The 18,696-nt window shown below is 37.0% G+C and overlaps 2 protein-coding genes across 9 annotated transcripts in view; one reads left to right on the top strand and one right to left on the bottom strand.

The window, feature by feature from the left end:
* Positions 1-135, bottom strand: part of LOC126210177 (uncharacterized) — a 59,754-nt gene extending 59,619 nt beyond the window's left edge. For all 8 annotated transcript variants that reach the window (XM_049939333.1, XM_049939339.1, XM_049939335.1 and 5 more), the window contains exon 1: positions 6-135. In XM_049939333.1, coding sequence (XP_049795290.1) covers positions 6-13 — 8 coding nt within the window. In that variant the 5' untranslated portion in view covers positions 14-135. The remainder of the gene's footprint in view (positions 1-5) is intronic.
* Positions 136-259: 124 nt separating this feature from the next.
* Positions 260-18,696, top strand: part of LOC126210379 (uncharacterized) — a 55,132-nt gene continuing 36,695 nt past the window's right edge. The window contains exon 1 of the mRNA XM_049939608.1: positions 260-378. The gene's annotated coding sequence lies outside the window, so the exon portion shown is untranslated. The remainder of the gene's footprint in view (positions 379-18,696) is intronic.

Here is an 18,696-nt window from a genome sequence, read left to right as displayed (position 1 = left end):
CTTACCACTCCATGGATGTAGTTACAGAAGAAACAGATATTGTCCTGCAAGTACACAATCAGCAGTGCACATGTGCAGATAAGACTTTGACACTTTGGCCTGACCTGCACCTTTAGCCTCACTCACATTTCAAGTGTCACAAGCCATAATAGATCAATACAGCAGCTGATGCTGTCAACAGTGTGTCATAAATTCACCATTAAAAAAAAAAATAGAATACCTCATCAGGCATTACTTCTACAAGTCTAAATACTTGCACTGAGGAATGTAAATTCTGCCCAACTTTAATATTTTTATCAGATAGCTCTTCATTTTGCAAGTACATAGAGAGCTAATAGTGGTCTTTGTGAAGTTAAAGTGCTGTGTTTGAAGTATTAGGTAATAATAGCAGCTGAGTAATATAGCATGTGAAGCAATAGCTTTTTTTCAGAGTAGCAAAATGTGTAGTACTAAATTCTATACAAAACCAACTGTTCATTATGGAGTGAATTGAAAATTGGATATGTCAAAGATTCTAAGTGCCAAATCTCACATTTGTCAGGAGATTAAGACAAACAATATATTTCTTTTTGTACATAAATAATTTGTATCCAGAAAATTGAGAAAGTATTCTGATGGCACAGAAAAGAAAAGAATATTTATTCACCTCATTCAATTACCTTTGTCAAAGTTTACATTTGGACCAAGTTTTATACAATAATAAATTACATATACAGAAAACACACAGTAAATAATCAGTTTATTTAAGAAATATAAGGTTTTAACATCACTTAGGCTAAATAAATTATATGATGATTAGTGCCTATGAATTCTTCAACTGAGTAGTATTCATGGTATTTGAGTCAAGTTTTAATATTCTCTTATATTTATTTAGTGGTACTGTACAAGCTGAGTCTGGTAACACTGAAAAATGCTTAAGCAATTATAGTTATTATGGACTATGGATTATAGCAAGTCTTGGGAAGAAAAATCCGAGTAATGTTTCTGATATTGTGTACATGCACAACATATCTCTTGTTGATTTTTTTCAGATATTCTCTAGTAAATATTAAACAGTTGTATATGTTCAGTCTATGCACTATTATGATGCTGAGAGATTTAATGTAGTTTCTGCAGGTCCCTCTGGGTGTTAATCCTACTACGCATCTGATTGCGTTCTTCTGTTATCGAAAAATATATTTAGTACCTAGTAGTCCAGTCAATGAATGAAAATTAGGGGAAAAAATTGTGTAGTCACAAATGTTTGCACCATGCTAAGGGGGAGTGTCCTGAAAACATTAAATGTTCTGAGTGGTGGGCTGTGAACATTGGAGTTAATGGTCATTTAAAGCTCACTTTTTTATGTTTCTATCAAATGGCTCAAGAACTATGGCTCCTAGTGAAAATGTTCTCTAGAAAAAAATTAAACTATATTAAATTTATACAAAGTGGTCCTATTCATTTCTCCTCTAGACCTAGTAGCTTCCATGTTGCATGGGATGGAAAAACCACAGATAATTTAAAAAAAAATAGTCCTTTAAGGGGATAAAATTGGTGTTTATTGTTAAATGAAATGTTTAAGAACAAATATTAAATATGTGTGTCACATCAAAGTGCACTGGAAGTGTATTAAGGAATAAATTGTGTTATGAGGGTGTAACAAGGCAGACAGACACTCCTGGGGAGGGGGGAGGAGGTCCACAAAGTGTGATAACATAATACAAGCACTAGAAAAGCATAAGGGCAGATTCTACATAAATCACTGTACCCTGTTATACACTGTTGGAGGAAAATTGAGTTTTAGTCATTCTGTATGGCAGTTGTAGTGTTCTTCCAGGAAAGGCAACTTCCCACCAAGCATGCTGCTTGCTCTTCAGTTAACAGACAGACTAGACTATACTTCACCAGCTTTTCCTGTCCAGTTCTCTTATGTGAGTGGACAAAATAACTTGACTGGGCTTGCTTTTATATAATTGAGTTATTCTCAGTATATTAAGTGACCACTTTTTCGCAACTGTTAAGACAGCTTTTATGTAAAATAAATTTCCGTAAACAATGGCCAAGAAGTGCTAAGTCATAAGTGTGATGTCATCAGTGACATGTGTAGTGTTGGTGGGAAACTGGTTGGATTGATACGCTATGAATGTGTGGTAAGTGAATCAACTCATTGCAGCCCACTTTGAAATGCCAGCAGTTCCTGCATGGAACCAATTTATGCAGTCTATCAGTAACAGAGTTAATGATGAGAGAAGTACAGTAACTTTCTGATCATTCATTAATTCACTGCCAAGTGACTACAGTGCAGTTACATAGCTTTACAATGTGCTGTCAATGAAAGACAACAGCAAGAGACCAGCCTTGGCAGCCAGAGACTGTAGTCATGTGTTTATGAGTTGTACGTGTGTGTGTGTGTGTGTGTGTGTGTGTGTGTGTGTGTGTGTGTGTGTGTGTGTGTGTGCTTTTCATGAAGGGGTTTCAGGCCAAAAGCTTCTTGTTTGATGGTCTTTTTGTTGTACCTATCTGCACTTCATCATCTCTGTTATGTGGTGGGTAATAGTCTATTGTTTTCATAATTTTGTCATTATTCTATCCTGATTTTTCCATTGTTTAAACAAACAGAATGTAACATATGCAATTGCTGAGCATTGCACTGGATACTCAATGGAGTATGACAAGACAACAATTTTGGCCACAGCAACATCCTTTTGAGACTCCATCATAAAAGAATCAGTGGAAATTCACAGACAGACAATCTTATCAACCGTGACAATGGCTACCAGATAGATAATGTGTGGAACCCCGTCATCTCTAAGATCTGCTCCAGACGAAGACGTCAGTCTTTGTCAGTCTTGGATGGCTCACCTGAGGATGGCTGGCAGTTGTCCAGTCGAAATATTGTGGATGGAATCTAATGACGACCGGCTGCAAGCCCGAAATCTTTTTGAATATTTAGTTCGCGGGGAAAATTTTAAATTTCACAATGTTACTCTTATCAGCACAGAAACTACTTATGTAATTTAATGATACAGAATCATGATCTGAGGATGGAAATACTGTCACATCACATGATTCTTCTGTAGTATTGAAACTGACAAAGATATTGTCAAGACATACTTCATCTCTTGTGGGTCTATTATTGATAAAGTGCAGATTGTACTGTCTAAGAAGATTTTTGAGCTCAGTTACACTATGTTTGGTTGCTGTTACATCAAAATCTGCATTAAAATCTCCACCTATTACAGTGTCATAATGTAACCATTTTGTCTTTCTAAATATGTCTAACAGCATGTCCAGTTTTTCTAAAAATACACTAATGTTACCCTTAGGTGATCTGTATAAGGCTACTATCACTAAATTAAAATTGTCACTAACTATATCAGTGGCTTCAAAATTCAGTTCATCACACAGCTAGTCTCTATCCAACCTATTGATGGAGTGGCTGAGGGACTGGTTAGTTTACAATGCCACACCACCCCTTTTATGCACTTTTCTATGGTAACCATTTTCCATTTTATAGTTATCAAATCTGATAGCTCTAAGTTCACCTCTGTTGCCCAGTGTTCACTTATAAAAAAATATCTAATTTTTTACAATAAATTATTTGTCTTTTACTCCTTGAACATTCAGACAGCAAATTTTAAGAACAGAATTGTTATTGTCTTTAGAATGAACAGTTTGGTTAGGAGCTATAATATATTTTACACTACCTATTTTATGGGCTTCTTCATCTTTCTGTGTTCCACTAAAAAATCATGTAAATGGAGAGGAGGCACTGTTTTCTGCTTACCCACAACAATTTATACTGCTTCTTCTGCTGTAGTTCTCTTCCTTCCTTTCAGCAGGGATGTAGTTATTGTTGCTGGTGTAACTTCTGCTGTGGTTTGTGGAAGTGCTTCTATAGCTGATACATTTTCTACTACTGCTTCTGATGATGGCAGTGGTAACATGATGGTTCCCATTCTGATGCTGATGTAGGCCTAATTTCTTCTAGAGATGTTCCTTCCTCATGTGCTGTTGGTGCATTCTCAATTTGTTTTGTCATTGGCAAGTTATTTACTTGATACAGTTGGTACAAATCTAAATAGTTGGGGCTACAAAGTAAGTGTGGGTGACACTATGCTTAAAAATCACAGTGCAGTAATCATGAAGTTATGGGCAAATCAGCAAGTATTCAACAAATTTCCAACTGGCATTCAAATTATGTCTTCAGAAGTAGGGTTATTAAAAAGAAAAAATTAAATGGTTTCAGAACTGCAGTGTCTTCTACAGATTAGCATCAAATATATGAAGAATTGACACCAAGTGATACATTCACTTCCAATTTCCAGGCTCTTAATGCCAAATTTGATGAAAATTTTCCACTGAAACCCAAAAGATATCCACTTGCCAAATCAAAACACACACAGAAAACTTTCGAATTAAAGCACTAGTATACCTCTAGAATAGCTAAAATAAAATGCACTGTACAACTGCTAAATCATAATTTGTGTCAAAGCCACTGAAGTAATTGATTTTAAGGACAGATTCTACTGCAGTTATTTATAGCAGAGAGCAACATATTCATGGGGGTGTATCAATTTACATTAAGAAGGGATTAATAAATTGTAGTAATGAACTAGATCTAGGATTTTTGTGCAGTGAGATACATTTCGAAGCCACAGGCGTATATCTGGATCATTTAAAAATTGCTATTGTATCTCTTTATAGATCACCAGATGGAAGTCCATTAATATTTTTAGAAAAACTTGAGACTTTACTAAACTTCTTTCTTAGTCCTCAGTGGAAGAAATATAGTATCGTGATTGGTGGTGACATCAATGCCGCATTTGATGTAAACAAAGATGTGCACACTGTAAATGAATTTAAAAACCTGTTACGACAATTCAACTTCATTTTTACGAACTGCAAACCCACAAGACAGTCCGCTTGTCTCGACAACATACTTACAAATGTCAATAGAGAGTTACTGTCTTCAGATGTAGCTGTCTTCGATTTCTCGGACCATGACTCAGTTTGGGTAAAAATAGGTACAGATAGGCCTAACATGGAGTATAAGGAGTTTAAAGAGCCTAAAGTAGTCATCACAAGACCAATAACGCAAGAAAAATTGTCTAATTTTATGGTCTCACTCAGTAATTATGACTGGTCACATCTGTTTAACAATAATGCTCAGGACTCTGCCAATACATTGTTTGATAGATTTTTTCATTATTTCTTAAATATATTCGAGACTAACTGCCCTCAATACAAATGTAAAGTTAACCCTAAAAGTAACAGTAATAGACATAGGGATAAGAGTCCATGGTATACCGCTCAACTAGCCAATATGAAAAGAAGATTGTTGTTGTATAGAGATTCTTACAGACTTAAGAAAACTGATATGGCTAAACAAAGGTACTCAAGAGCACAAAAAGAATATAAGGATGCTTTAAATGAGGCCAAAAAACAACATAACCTAGTCAGCATTGAGTCATCAAAAAATAAATGCAGAAAAGCATGGAATATAATAAATTCAGTGGCCAAAAACAAGTAGAAAGTTGAGGTAGTAATTTCAGCAGACGAATTTAATAACTACTGTATAAAATCTGTTAACCAAATTAGGGAAAGCATTGTGAGGCCACAAGAGACTGTTGTTGATCTCATTAAATACCATAATGTAGACTACACCCTGAACGATAAATTCCTTTTAACAGAGGTCACACCAGATGTTGTTTTAACTCTTGTAAATAACTTTAGACCCTCTGATAGTGAAGATATATATGGTATTTCTTGTAATATGTTAAAAAAGATAATTGGCTACATAGTATATCCTCTTACTAAATGTATAAATAGATGTCTAATTGAAGGAGTATTCCCAGAAGTATTAAAATTATCCAGGGTAGTGCCCATTTACAAGAAAGGAGACAAAAATTGCCCATCTAGCTATTGCCCAATATCCCTGACACCTATTTTATCTAAAGTTTTGGAATCCATCATCTACTCCCAGTTGTGTGATTATCTGACATGTAATAACATTATTACTCCGGTACAATTTGGCTTTAGGAAGGGCAAATCCACAGTCCATGCCATTGACTCCCTTATTAAAAAAGTGCTTAATGCTTATGAAAGAAAAAATTTTGCTCAGGCTACATTTTGTGATCTGAGCAAAGCCTTCGATTCTGTGGAGCATATTTCACTCCTCAACAAACTAGTTTATTACGGAATCACAAACAGTGAAGTCGACAACATTTTTGAATCTTTCCTCAGCAACCGTAGACAAATTGTTTGTATTGGCAAACAGAGATCACAGCTAGCTGAAGTTAAGTGCGGTGTGCCACAAGGCTCAGTATTAGGACCTCTGCTATTTATCCTAATGACAAATGATCTACCATCCTACATAAATACTCACTCCATTCTCTATGCAGATGATACCACTTTTTTCAATATCAGCTCAGACATTGATATGCTCAAAACTGTGGCAAATGACACAATATCACAGGCATCAGTCTGGTTCCGAGCTAATGGGTTCCTGCTTAATGAAAGTAAAACTCAAAAGATTGTATTTAGTTTGAGAGATCCGCCAGCAGAAGACTTCAAGAATAGTGTTAAGTTCTTAGGTATTGTTATAGATACTAAACTGACTTGGGAGCCACATATTAAATACATTAGTGCAAGGCTGTCTAGAGTGGTGTATTTTTTAAAGAATTTAATAAACCATGTACCTGCGGCCTATGTAAGATCAGCCTACTTTGCTTTTTTTCAAAGTATTATATCTTATGGGCTTTTAATATGGGGCAATAGCTCACACCTTCAGGACATTCTGGTACTTCAGAAGAAAGTAATTCGAATTATCACAAACAGTGATAAACTGGCCCATTGCAAACCACTGTTTATCAACTTAAAAATATTAACTGTGATAAACATGTATATTTACACTGCCCTACTGCATATAAAGAGCAACATATCAGAATACCAGCGTAGAAGAGATGTACACTTTCATGGAACCAGGAATAGTAGCAATCTTGACATACCTTACTACAGATTATCCAAGTCATTGAACAGCTACGAAGTGGTGGGTATGAAGATGTTTAATAATTTGCCACTAGAATGGGTAGAAGCTCAATTTGATGTATTTAAAGACAAATTGTTCAGTTGGTTAGCTGCAAACCCATACTACTCACTTCAGGAATTTTACGACTGTAAAATATCATAGTGGTACCGATTTGGAGAGTGTAGCATAATTTCTTTAACTGAATCAGTTATGATGCAATGTTTTCATATTATTTCATTTTAAATATTGTATTTTATGTAAAACTTATGTCACATATTGATCTTTAACCCATGTATATATGCTGTATAACTTGTATATGTGTAACTTGACTTTGTCAATTGCTGTAATAGCTAAACGACAATAAAATTTCATTCATTCATTCATTCATTCATTCATTCATTTATAAGCCAAAAGGATTTACAGAATGAAGAAGAGAAAGGAAGGGAGTAAAGCACCAGATTTATTGAAGAAACCCACAATCCTTGCAAGGCAGCATGGGGTCTTGTTAATGAACATAGGATAAGGCTCACCTATTGCTTTAATTTTTGCAGTCCAGCTGAATTTAATGAATATTTTATAAACACAGTGGAAGTACAGTAGGTGAATTTCCTGACTTCAGAACAGATCCTGCAGTTGCTGTGAAATTTGAAAATAAATGGAGCATGATAACGTGGAAGAGATTGTACCCAAAGGCATAATAAAAATAGTAAAAGACTACAAAGACTCAGAGAGCCCTGTACTATATTAAAAACTATAATCTGTAAAATTGCTCAGTCACTGTCAACAGTAATAAATAAATGCTGCCACACAGGGGAATTTCCAGACTTCCTGAAAGTAGCATGCACAGTAGCAGTTTAAGAAGAAGGGTAATCCAAGTGAAGTGCCAAGTTGCTGGCCTATATCTATAATACTAGTGCTAGCTAAGGTGATGTAGTCCATAATGAAAGATTAGCCATTAAGTTATTTTGACGGAAATAACTTTTATGATACACAGCACAGCTTTCGGAAGGGCTGGTCAACTACAACAACAGCACTTGACATAGTTACAAATATAAGTCATGGTGTTAAAGACAAGGAATCAATAGCACTGGTACTCTGTAACCTCGGTAAGTCATTTCATGTATCCCACATAAGACCATTCTCAGCAACCTAAACTCATATGGTATTGGAGGAGCTGTTCTACAAACACTTGAATCCTACCTAAATAACAGATGGCACATTGTGTCAGTGCAAAAAGCAGAATCAGGGATCCATAATTGGGCTCCTGTTGTTCTTAACTTTTGTTAGTGACATAGGTTCCAATGGGCACACCTTGCAGTTTGCAGATGATACAACTTTGTTCTCAAAAGGGAACAATGTATTGCAAGCTGTTCAACAAGCAGAAGTCCTATCCAGTGAAGTCAAAGCCTGATTCATCATGAACAAGATGCAAATTAATGAAGAGAAAAAAACACAGGGTATGATATGCAGTCTAACTGATATTGGAGCACTGGGTGACACAGCAGCTGTTAAGTTTCTGGACTTTTTCATTGATACCAAGTTAACCTGGCAACAACACACTAAACATGTATGTTCCGAACTCTTGTGAGTCCTGTAGCCTTTGAGAAAACTAAAAAGCGTTATACCACCGTAGTCCCTAACAGTATACTATACAATGTTCCAAAACCACACCTGCTATGGGCTGTTACTGTGGGATCATTCTGCAGGCTGCAAGAATGTGCTTTAATTGCACAAGAAAGCACTGAGGCTCTTTATGTGAAGCAAAGAAACTGACCACTGCAAACCAATTTTTTCCAGATTAGGAGTTTTGACTGGTTTTAGCCAACATATTTTCACTTGCCTTATTCACACAAAGACAAATCGTGAGACATACAGAAGGAGAAATGAAGTTCATCCACACAACACTCACTATAAAGACAGTATAGACAGGCCAAGATGTCAATTAACTAAGATGCAGAACAGCTTCCCAATGGTGGCTCTAAAGTTATTTATTGCTTTACCTAAGGACATTCACTCATTACCAGTTGAATAATTTGGAACTAAAATCTTATGCATACTAAGAGAACAACCTTCATACAGTGTATAAGAATACTTCTCTAGTGACAGAACATTGTCTAGCTGAGCTGTAACTCAGTGCCAATGAAAACAGCAGCAACTCTGCTATTTTACTGCACTGTGTTCTAATATCAATTGCCTTATTGTTGTAATGTATGTTGTAATCTAGTTCTTAAATATATGTTTTAAGGCAGCCACTTTAGTATCACAGTTTAACATGCCCGGTTAGACATGCAGTCTAACGCACTGCTTTCCGGGCAGGAAGGCATGCTGGTTCCTGGCATGGATTCGCCAAGCAGATTAGTGTTAAGGTCTGGTGTGATGGCCAGGCTGTGGGTAGTTTTTAAGGTGGTTTCCCATCTGACTCATCAAATGCAGGCTGGTTCCCCTTCTTCCACCTCAGTTACACTATATCGGCAACTGGTGCACAAACACTGTGTCCATGTACACACACACACACCACCATTACTCTACCATGCAATCATTTGGGATTACACTCATACGGTATGAGACATTCTCGGGGGAGGGGGGGGGGGGGGTGTCAACTAGGGGCTGAACAACACAATAACCCTGGGTTTGGTGTGGGGTGGTGGTGGGGTGAGTGGACTGCTGCAGCCTATTGTGGAGTTGTGGACCACTGAGAGCTACAATGGGGAGGAATGCTCTCCATTATTCCTAGGTCCTCAGTTCAGTACAATACAATGATAGTTTAAATGTAAATGTAAATACTGTTCAGCCTTTTACATTGGCATGACAACCACCAAGTTATCAGTTAGGATGAATGGGCATAGGCAGAGGCTGTACACTAGCAACACACAATATCCTGTTGCAAAGCATGCACTATAACATGACAGCCATGACCTTGGTGCCATCTGCATTCTTTCCCCAGACACCAGTTTCTCAGAACTCCACTGGTGGGAATTGGCACCACAACATGTCCTTGGTTCTCACCACCCACCCAGCCTTAATTTATGTCAATATCCTTGGTCTCAGCATTTCTTCAAATTAACAATTCCTTTCTTCACTCCTTTTTATTTTTTTACATCTGTCATTTTCTTACTTTTTTTTCCTATCTTCCTCCCACCTTTATCACATAAAATGCACTTAGCTAGTCCTGTTCAGTCCCTAACAGTCTGTCTTTCCTTCACATCCCACAAGTAAGTCTCCCTGAACTGGACTTCTGGGTGACTTTTCCGAACTCTATCTATCTTCCGAAACCTCACCAGTCCTTTCCTTCATCCCTCTTCCTTCCCCTTCAACCCTTCTGCCAGAAGGAGCCACTGACTCCAAAAGCTTGCATATGTAATATTTTTTATAAGGGTTTTTTACTGCTGCTGCTTGTTGAGTAGCCCTTTTATCGATCCAATTACATTACAGTTTAAATTGAAATATTTTATTAATTTTATTGTAGTAATATTATTGTAAACTTGGCACTGTCTGTCCAGCCATGGCTGGTGAATGACATAGAACTGGTGAGACATTCTTAATATATTCTTGCAAAGAAGTAACTTCATACTGTAAAGAATTACTGCTACACTATTTAGTCATTCATTGATTTCTCAACACCAATTGCTACACATATTATTATCTGACATCCGAATAGTAATAGTGATGTTTATTTTGAAAAACTTCCCATTTGGTTATCTAAAAAACTGAATCTCCATGCACCCATAAAGACTGCACTGTTGAGCTGAGAAAAAGGATAAGATGTTACAAAATTAGTTCAGATGCATGTAATGAAATGTAAGAGGGATTTCATTATTTTCACTATACTCACTGTGGATAACAAACTGAAACTGTTATTTAAACGTGATTAATTTGGGTATAATAAGCAACCAGTCACTTTTTTTGTATTTTGATATGATCTGTTGTACAATTAACTAGTTTTCAAGCCACTGCAGGCTCATCATCAGATGGAGGTGTAACAATATCATTATCTGGACCACATGCATCTAGATCAGAGCCAGCCACAGTGTGTCAAACTTCACTCTCACAGGGTGTGCAAGCCACTTGCAGGCCAAGGCCCGGCCTGTCTTGTCTCTCCTTAGTCCTTCTCAGAAGTATGCAGAACAGTGTAATATTCATTTAGTAATGTGGTGTGGCATTTTCCAATCAGCACAACTCTCTTTAGTTTGGCAGAATCCTGATGTCAGCACTCTTTACCATTTTGTATTTGTTGTGGCATGAAGGTTGTTCACAGTCCCAGTGGCTGTCTGCACAAAAAGAGACAGTCCAGCAATATATTGTTACAAGCCTTTAAAATTAATAGGAAAGACAGAAGAGAGGGATGAGAGTTGTCAATATATACTATACAATTGCATCAGTGGCATGTACTGCAAATTTCCAATGGAACGACATTAAAATAACATGCAGAAAGAATATAAAGATTTACTTGACATTAAAAGAGCAAAAATTGCAATGATTGACAGATGGATTCATTGTTCTGTACATCAAGAAGCACTTTGTGCTAAAGTTGCAGCATGGAGCACATGAAAAAATTTATGATGTGAATAGTAAAGTTTCTGCAATTATATGCATTATTCTACTGTCAGTTGCAACAGTTTTTGATGGAACTGAACAAAGCACATGAAGACGTTATATATTACTGCAAAGTACATTGGCTAAGTAAATCAGAAATCTTGGAATGAGTTTTCACTTTAAAACTTGCTATTCTTCAATTTATGAAGGAAAATCGAAATGCCGTGTGACTAGGGCCTCCCGTCGGGTAGACCATTCGCCTGGTGCAAGTCTTTCGAGTTGACGCTACTCCGGCGACTTGTGTGTCGATGGGCATGAAGGAAAAAGGAGTGCAGGAACAAAAATTAGAACATCTGGAATGGATTGTAGACCTCTCATTTTAAATGGACTTGACTGCAAACTGCCCCCAGTAAGCCAATACAAGGCCAGAAACAACTTATTTTCAATTGAATGAGGATACATTTAAAAAAAAAAAAATAAATCACTTTGTGTAGGGAATACATTCTGACGATCACAGACCAATTCCCTAAGATTACTGGTATTTATGAAAACATGAGGTCTGAATCATTTGTTTTGGCCTTGACAGAATTACAAGGATAGTTGACCAAACATTTGGAGGACACTGCCTATCTTACGTGTCTTTTCAAAACTGTTTTTCATTTCAGTTGCAAGTGCCCCTGTGCATGCACAAGTGTAACTGACTGATCTGCACAGATGTAACTGACTGATCTACAAGGTAATTGCCATTTTAAAGGCAAATCCATTTAGTGTTTGTTCAGGACATGTATATTGCTTTCCTCAGGTTGAGTTTTCATGTTTCTGTGATAAGGTTTTCAATGTGTGACAATATTTTGATTTTTATTATGAAGCTAAAGAAGTCACAATTATATGGTGACCTGAGTGCAAAAATATGTGAAATTGTCTGCATCCATCCTTATTTTCACAGTTTGTACCAGATAAAAACTGTATGTTGTCTTCAGAGAAAAAAAAAAAAAAAATGAAAATTTGCCTTTCTTTTAGATCTATATTGTTGAGGAATTTGAAATATAAAATAAAGTTCTATGTAGAGCAATGAAGGTCTATGCAGTGCAAATACATTGCCATCTGTATGTCTTGTGTGGTGTGTTCGAAGTTTCTGCTGTTTCCCCTCCTCATGCTCAGACCATGTGGTATGGTGGTAGGGAAAGTGTGCAGTCAGGCTGAGCACTGTGGTATTTGTGCCACAGCATGGCTTGTGAGCTGAATTGCTGGCCACCTCTAAGCTGGATGCTAGCTAGCTCCAGTATTTGAATTACCAGGCTGTGCACCGGATATAACCCTTTAACACATGGCTTCCTCCTCCGGTGGGAAGATCCGTCACTCTGTGCCACTTTCAGTTCAGCATATTTTGGCAACTTATTGATATTAGGGCAGCCGTCAGTCTCGAAGGAGATCTCCCCATCAACCTCCCTGATACTGATTCCAGTTACAAGAGTGGTGAAAGTTTGTGAACTGTTAGTCCTCATCCCTAAATTGGTGGGGAAGGGAGGCAGACTTTAATGCATTACAAACTGCTCCACATGCAGGGACAGTCTTTGTCCCTGTCCATGACATTGGCATGCTGACTTTTCACCAGGGCACCGATGCCCATGATGTTGAGTGCCCCTCACCTCAAACCATCATCATCCAGTATTTGGAAGGAAAAAGATTTGTGTTTATGTGGCATCATGACCCTAGTGCCTAGCTGCACATGATACAGATAGTGTTCCTGCAACATATCCACCTGATTATGAGACTACAGTGGCTTGAAAATTAGTTAATGATACAGAAAGTAAATTATATCAAAGGACAAAAATGCAACTGGTTGTATAATACACCCACATAAACTACCAATATTGATGATTTTTTTGTAAATTCACACACACACACACACACACACACACACACATACACACACACACACACACACACACACAAAATATACTAAATGTAATATTTCATGGTGAATATCACGTGTCCACTGTTTTAAATTGTACGCTATGATTACATCTTAAAATGTTCTCAGATGTGTGCAACCCATACCAAATAAAATTAACAGGGGATATTGAATATATGTACAAAGAATGAAATCATAAATAGTCATAAATTTGGTTGACCCATAGGAGAGCACCATGGAATATTTGAAAAATTAAACTGGCAGATTCTCAAAGATAGGTGGAAGCCTACTTACAGAGTTTCAAGTACTAGTGTTAAGTGATCCATCTAATAAAATACTAAAACCCCCTTCACATCACTTCCACAGGGACCCCAGATAATTTTAGACTGATTACGGCATCCCCAGATGCACCTAAACAATCACTCTTTCTGCAAATCATAAGTGAATGGAGTGCAGAGAAGCCCTAATACAAAGTTCAATGTGATGTACTATCTGCCAATGACCACTCAACAGTGAATTTCAGATTATGGACGTGAATGCAGATGTAGCACTTTCCCACTGAAGAGCGTCTTCACACAAACTCTCAAAAATTAATTTTTCAGGTTTCTGTGACCAGTCATAACCATAGATCTACATTTTACTTAATATCTATAAATCATTTTAAATCAATTGAGAGATATTTCTTTCATTATTTCCATTGGCTTTTTGCAATATTTATGTCTCCATCTATTTATACTGCTAAGCTGGAATGCTGAACAACAATGTGTGCAACATTAGAGATCAAACACAATAGCTCTCAAATTGGCAACAATAGCTCTTGCAACTGCAGCAACATTTTACTTGTTTGTATTTTAATCTGAATATGACTAACTCAATGCTACACATATTATGTAGAGTTCATTTAAAACTGTCAGATGTACCTTATTATACCTTACTACTGCTATATCAGTGTAACCTCTGATGGCAGGGTAAAGTGGCACACTTAAGTCAGCACAATATAATCTGCTTTAGCATAGGCAGCAGCTTCTTGTCTCACAGCCATAAGCATTTCTTTGTAATATCTGCTCACATGTGCCACAGTGCTGCTGATATAAAGGTGAGGCAGATGGCAAAATCTCTTCACACTAGCCACTGAATAAGTAAATTTCTCATAGGAGCACACACAACAGTGCCAGAAATACAGCAAGGTGAGACTTATCACACATGGCTCTGATTTAATTTATTTCTCTATTTATTTAGTCTGATTATATGAAGTACAATGTACTAGATGATGTAGTAGGTTTCCAAGAAAAAATATTTATGTCTATTTGTGCATATACTAAATATTCAAACATTCAGTAGATGAACTATAGTGGTATTGTTAGATATTTTGTAATAAATCTGTCAAATACATTGCTATTTATTATATATTCTATAGTTAGTTAGTTTCATGTTCCACAGATCATTTGTGTGATGATTTGTAATAATGTGGAAGGTTTAAGTTTACATTCACATAGCAAATTAATTTCTGAATATGGCTACATGCTGAACATCTAACTGTCAGACATTTTACACCTCTGGGTAAGCGACCAAAAATTTTAGTTGCAGCACTGTGCCCAACTATTTAAACAGATGTCTGCAATATGACTGTGGGTGAGCTCCATATGTTACTCTTACAGCACATTTTTGAGCAATGTAGACTTTCTTTCTTAAAAATTAGTTACTCCTTCATATTTTGTAGCAATTTCCTGAACACTTTGATTTGCATTTACAACATACATGTCTGGCACATGCTTGTCTGTTGATACAACTTCTACATTCATACTCTGCAAACCACTGAAAAGTGCATGGCAGAGGGTACTCTACATTGTATCACAATATTAAGACTTTCTTATTTCATTTACACACAGAGCATGGGAAGAATAGTTCCATAAATACCACTGAGCATGCAATTGTTTTGTGGTGCCTACATAAGTAACATATCCATAGCTGTTGCATATTCCTGGATTCCTCACTTAATAACAGTTCCTGAAACTTTCTGAGTAGGCTTTCTTGGGATAATTGGGAACTATATTCAGTCATCTGCCTAGTCAGATTTTTCAGCTTCTTCACAATGCTGTCCCACCTATCAAACAAAGCTGTGAACATTGGTGCTTTCCTTCTGTCTCCATGTTTAATATATCCTGTTTCTCCTATTTGCTCAGGGTCCCACACATCTGAGCAATATTTTAAGATGGTTGCACATAAGCTGTCTCCTTCAGAGACTGTATTTTCCCTGTATACTGCCAATGAAGTGAAATCTACTGTAAGAAATGCAAAACACAAATGCTAACTCTAATGCAATTTATTTACCAACCAGTTTCAGACCAGGACCATGTTCACAGTAGTAAAATATGCAATTATAAAACCAAAATTACACATCATACATTTTTGAAACCTAATTTACATAATTTAAGCCAAGCCAAGCTGGTGCAAATTACTGCAAATGAAGACATTAAACTGAGCCAGTTTAATGTTTTCATTTGCAGGGATTAGGACCTGCATTTCACAGAGTTATTGCATTCAGAATTCTTCTGCTTGGCTTAAATTATTTATCTTGGATTTCAAGAAATGTATGGTATGTAAAGTTGGTTTCATAACTGCATATTTTGCTACTGTGAACATAGTTCTTGACTGAAAGTGATCAGTAAATAAACAGCATTAAAGTCAGCATCTGTGTTACACATTTCCTACATTATATGTATGCTGATACCTGCTGAGAATGTTTTAAATGAAGCCTGCCACCTTTGTGAGTGTTCCATTTCATTTCCCTGCAAACTGTTAAATCCCGGTACTTGTATGACTTGACTGATTACAATTGTGACTTATTGATATTGTGGTCATAGGATGTGATTTTTTCTTTTTTTTTTGTGAAGCACACAGTTTTTCTTTTCATTCAAAACAAGTTGCCAGTCTTTGCACTATTTTGAAATATTATCAAGAACTGACTGAATACTTGTGCAGCTTTTTTCAGATAACTCCTCCTCATAGATAATTGCATCACAAAGTATCTGAGGCTTTATTTATTTACTTATTGGTCCTGTGAATCTAGGATTGTACAGAGTATGAAAGATATTAGATAATTTGTTAGTTACTACAGATGGTTCTTGTAGTTTTTTCCCACATTAGTTTAGCAGAAGTTAATATTACACAATTTTTTATTACTAAATACACTTTACAAAAACAATCTTAACTGGTTCTGCAGTTTAATTTTTCTCTCTTACTGTATAGAAGCAGTGCTCCACCAAGTAATCTTCCACTGTTGATTTGAAATTGTTTCTGTTCTTCGTTACTGTTTTGTATCTTGTTAATGCATTATATAGTTTGATGCTGGGATAGGGTATGCCTTTATGAATGGTACTGTATTTGTCTGTTAAACATGTTGTGCAGAAGCAGTGTACACATTGGTTACATGCTATGCATGGACTGCTGCTGTTTTTCTTTTACAATGGTTGCATTTTCTAATATGTAAAGATATGAAAGTAGTAGCAATTTATTTTTCTTAAACAGCAGCTTGTGTGATGATCTTTGGTCTACCTCTTCCACTAGTCTAATAACCTTCTTCTGTAATCTCAATTATCTCCGACTTGCTCCACAATTTCCCCAAAATACTAACTTTAATTCAACATTGAGTGAACATAAACAAAATATATGGTCCTGAGCTCATCTTGTGATATACAGTGTCTTAGTACTCTTATTTTGATACATATTTTGCTCAGTTTTTGTTTATGTCTATCCCATTTCATATTCTTTTGTATCCATATACCGAAAAATATTGTATATTCTGTTTTTCTTTCTTTCCTTTTTTTATGGTTTGTCCATTTATTTCTACATGTGGATTAGTTGGCATCATCTTCTGGGTGGTGAATATGACTAGTGCAAAAGTTTTTTTCATTTTATAATCAAGATTTTTGCATAAAAGTATTCAACTACATTCTTTGTGACAACCTTAGTGATGTTGTTTTCAAAGGTTTATTTGATTTAAAAAAAAAAAAAAAATAGGATTAGACCCAAAATGGAACCTTGGAGAACTCCACAATTGACCATCAATAAATCTGACTGATGGGCACTGATTGCCCCCTGTACATCGTGTGTTATCTCTATGAGCTGTTTTGTCATGGAGGTATGATTTAATCCAGTTATATGCTGCTCCCCTAAACCCCAATGCTGATTGGTGATATCAAATACACTACTGGCCATTAAAATTACTACACCAAGAAGAAATGCAGATGATAAATGGGCATTCATTGGACAAATATATTATACTAGAACTGACATGTGATTACATTTTCACACAATTTGGGTGCATAGATCCCGAGAAATCAGTACCCAGAACAACCACCTCTGGCAGTAATAACGCCCTTGATACGCCTGGGCATTGAGTCAAACAGAGCTTGGATGGCAGGTACAGGTACAGCTGCCCATGCAGCTTCAACACAGTACCACAGTTCATAAAGAGTAGTGACTGGGGTATTGTGACGAGCCAGTTGCTTGGCCACCATTGACCAGACGTTTTCAATTTGGGAGAGATCTGGAGAATGTGCTAGCCAGGGCAGCAGTTGAACATTTTCTGTATCCAGAAAGGCCCGTACAGGACCTGCAACATGCGGTCGTGCATTATCCTGCTGAAATGTAGGGTTTTGCAGGAATCGAATGAAGGGTAGAGCCACGGGTCATAACACATCTGAAATGTAATGTCCACTGTTCAAAGTGCCGTCAATGGGAACAAGAGGTGACCGAGACATGTAACCAATGGCACCCCATACCATCACACTGGGTGATACGCCAGTATGGCAGCCTTGGTCTCTGAGCTGATAGTCCATGCTGCTGCAAATGTCGTTGAACTGTTCGTGCAGATGGTTGTTGTCTTACAAACGTCCCCGTCTGTTGACTCAGGGATTGAGACATGGCTGCATGACCCATTGCAGCCATGCAGATAAGATGCCTGTCATCTCGCCTGCTAGTGATACGAGGCTGTTGGGATCCAGCACGTCATTCCGTATTACCCTCCTGAACCCACCAATTCCATATTCTGCTAACAGTCATTGGATCTCGACCAATGCGAGCAGCAATGTCGCAATACAATAAACCACAATCGCGATAGGCTACAATCCGACCTTTATCAAAGTCGGAAACATGATGGTACGCATTTATCCTCCTTACATGAGGCTTCACATCAACGTTTCACCAGGCAACACCAGTCAACTGCTGTTTGTGTATG

Source organism: Schistocerca nitens, chromosome 10, assembly GCF_023898315.1.
Source record: "Schistocerca nitens isolate TAMUIC-IGC-003100 chromosome 10, iqSchNite1.1, whole genome shotgun sequence".
Taxonomy (NCBI): Eukaryota; Metazoa; Arthropoda; class Insecta; order Orthoptera; family Acrididae; genus Schistocerca; species Schistocerca nitens.
The sequence above is the reverse complement of the archived record's forward strand: the minus strand, read 5'-3'. Positions and strand labels throughout refer to the sequence as shown.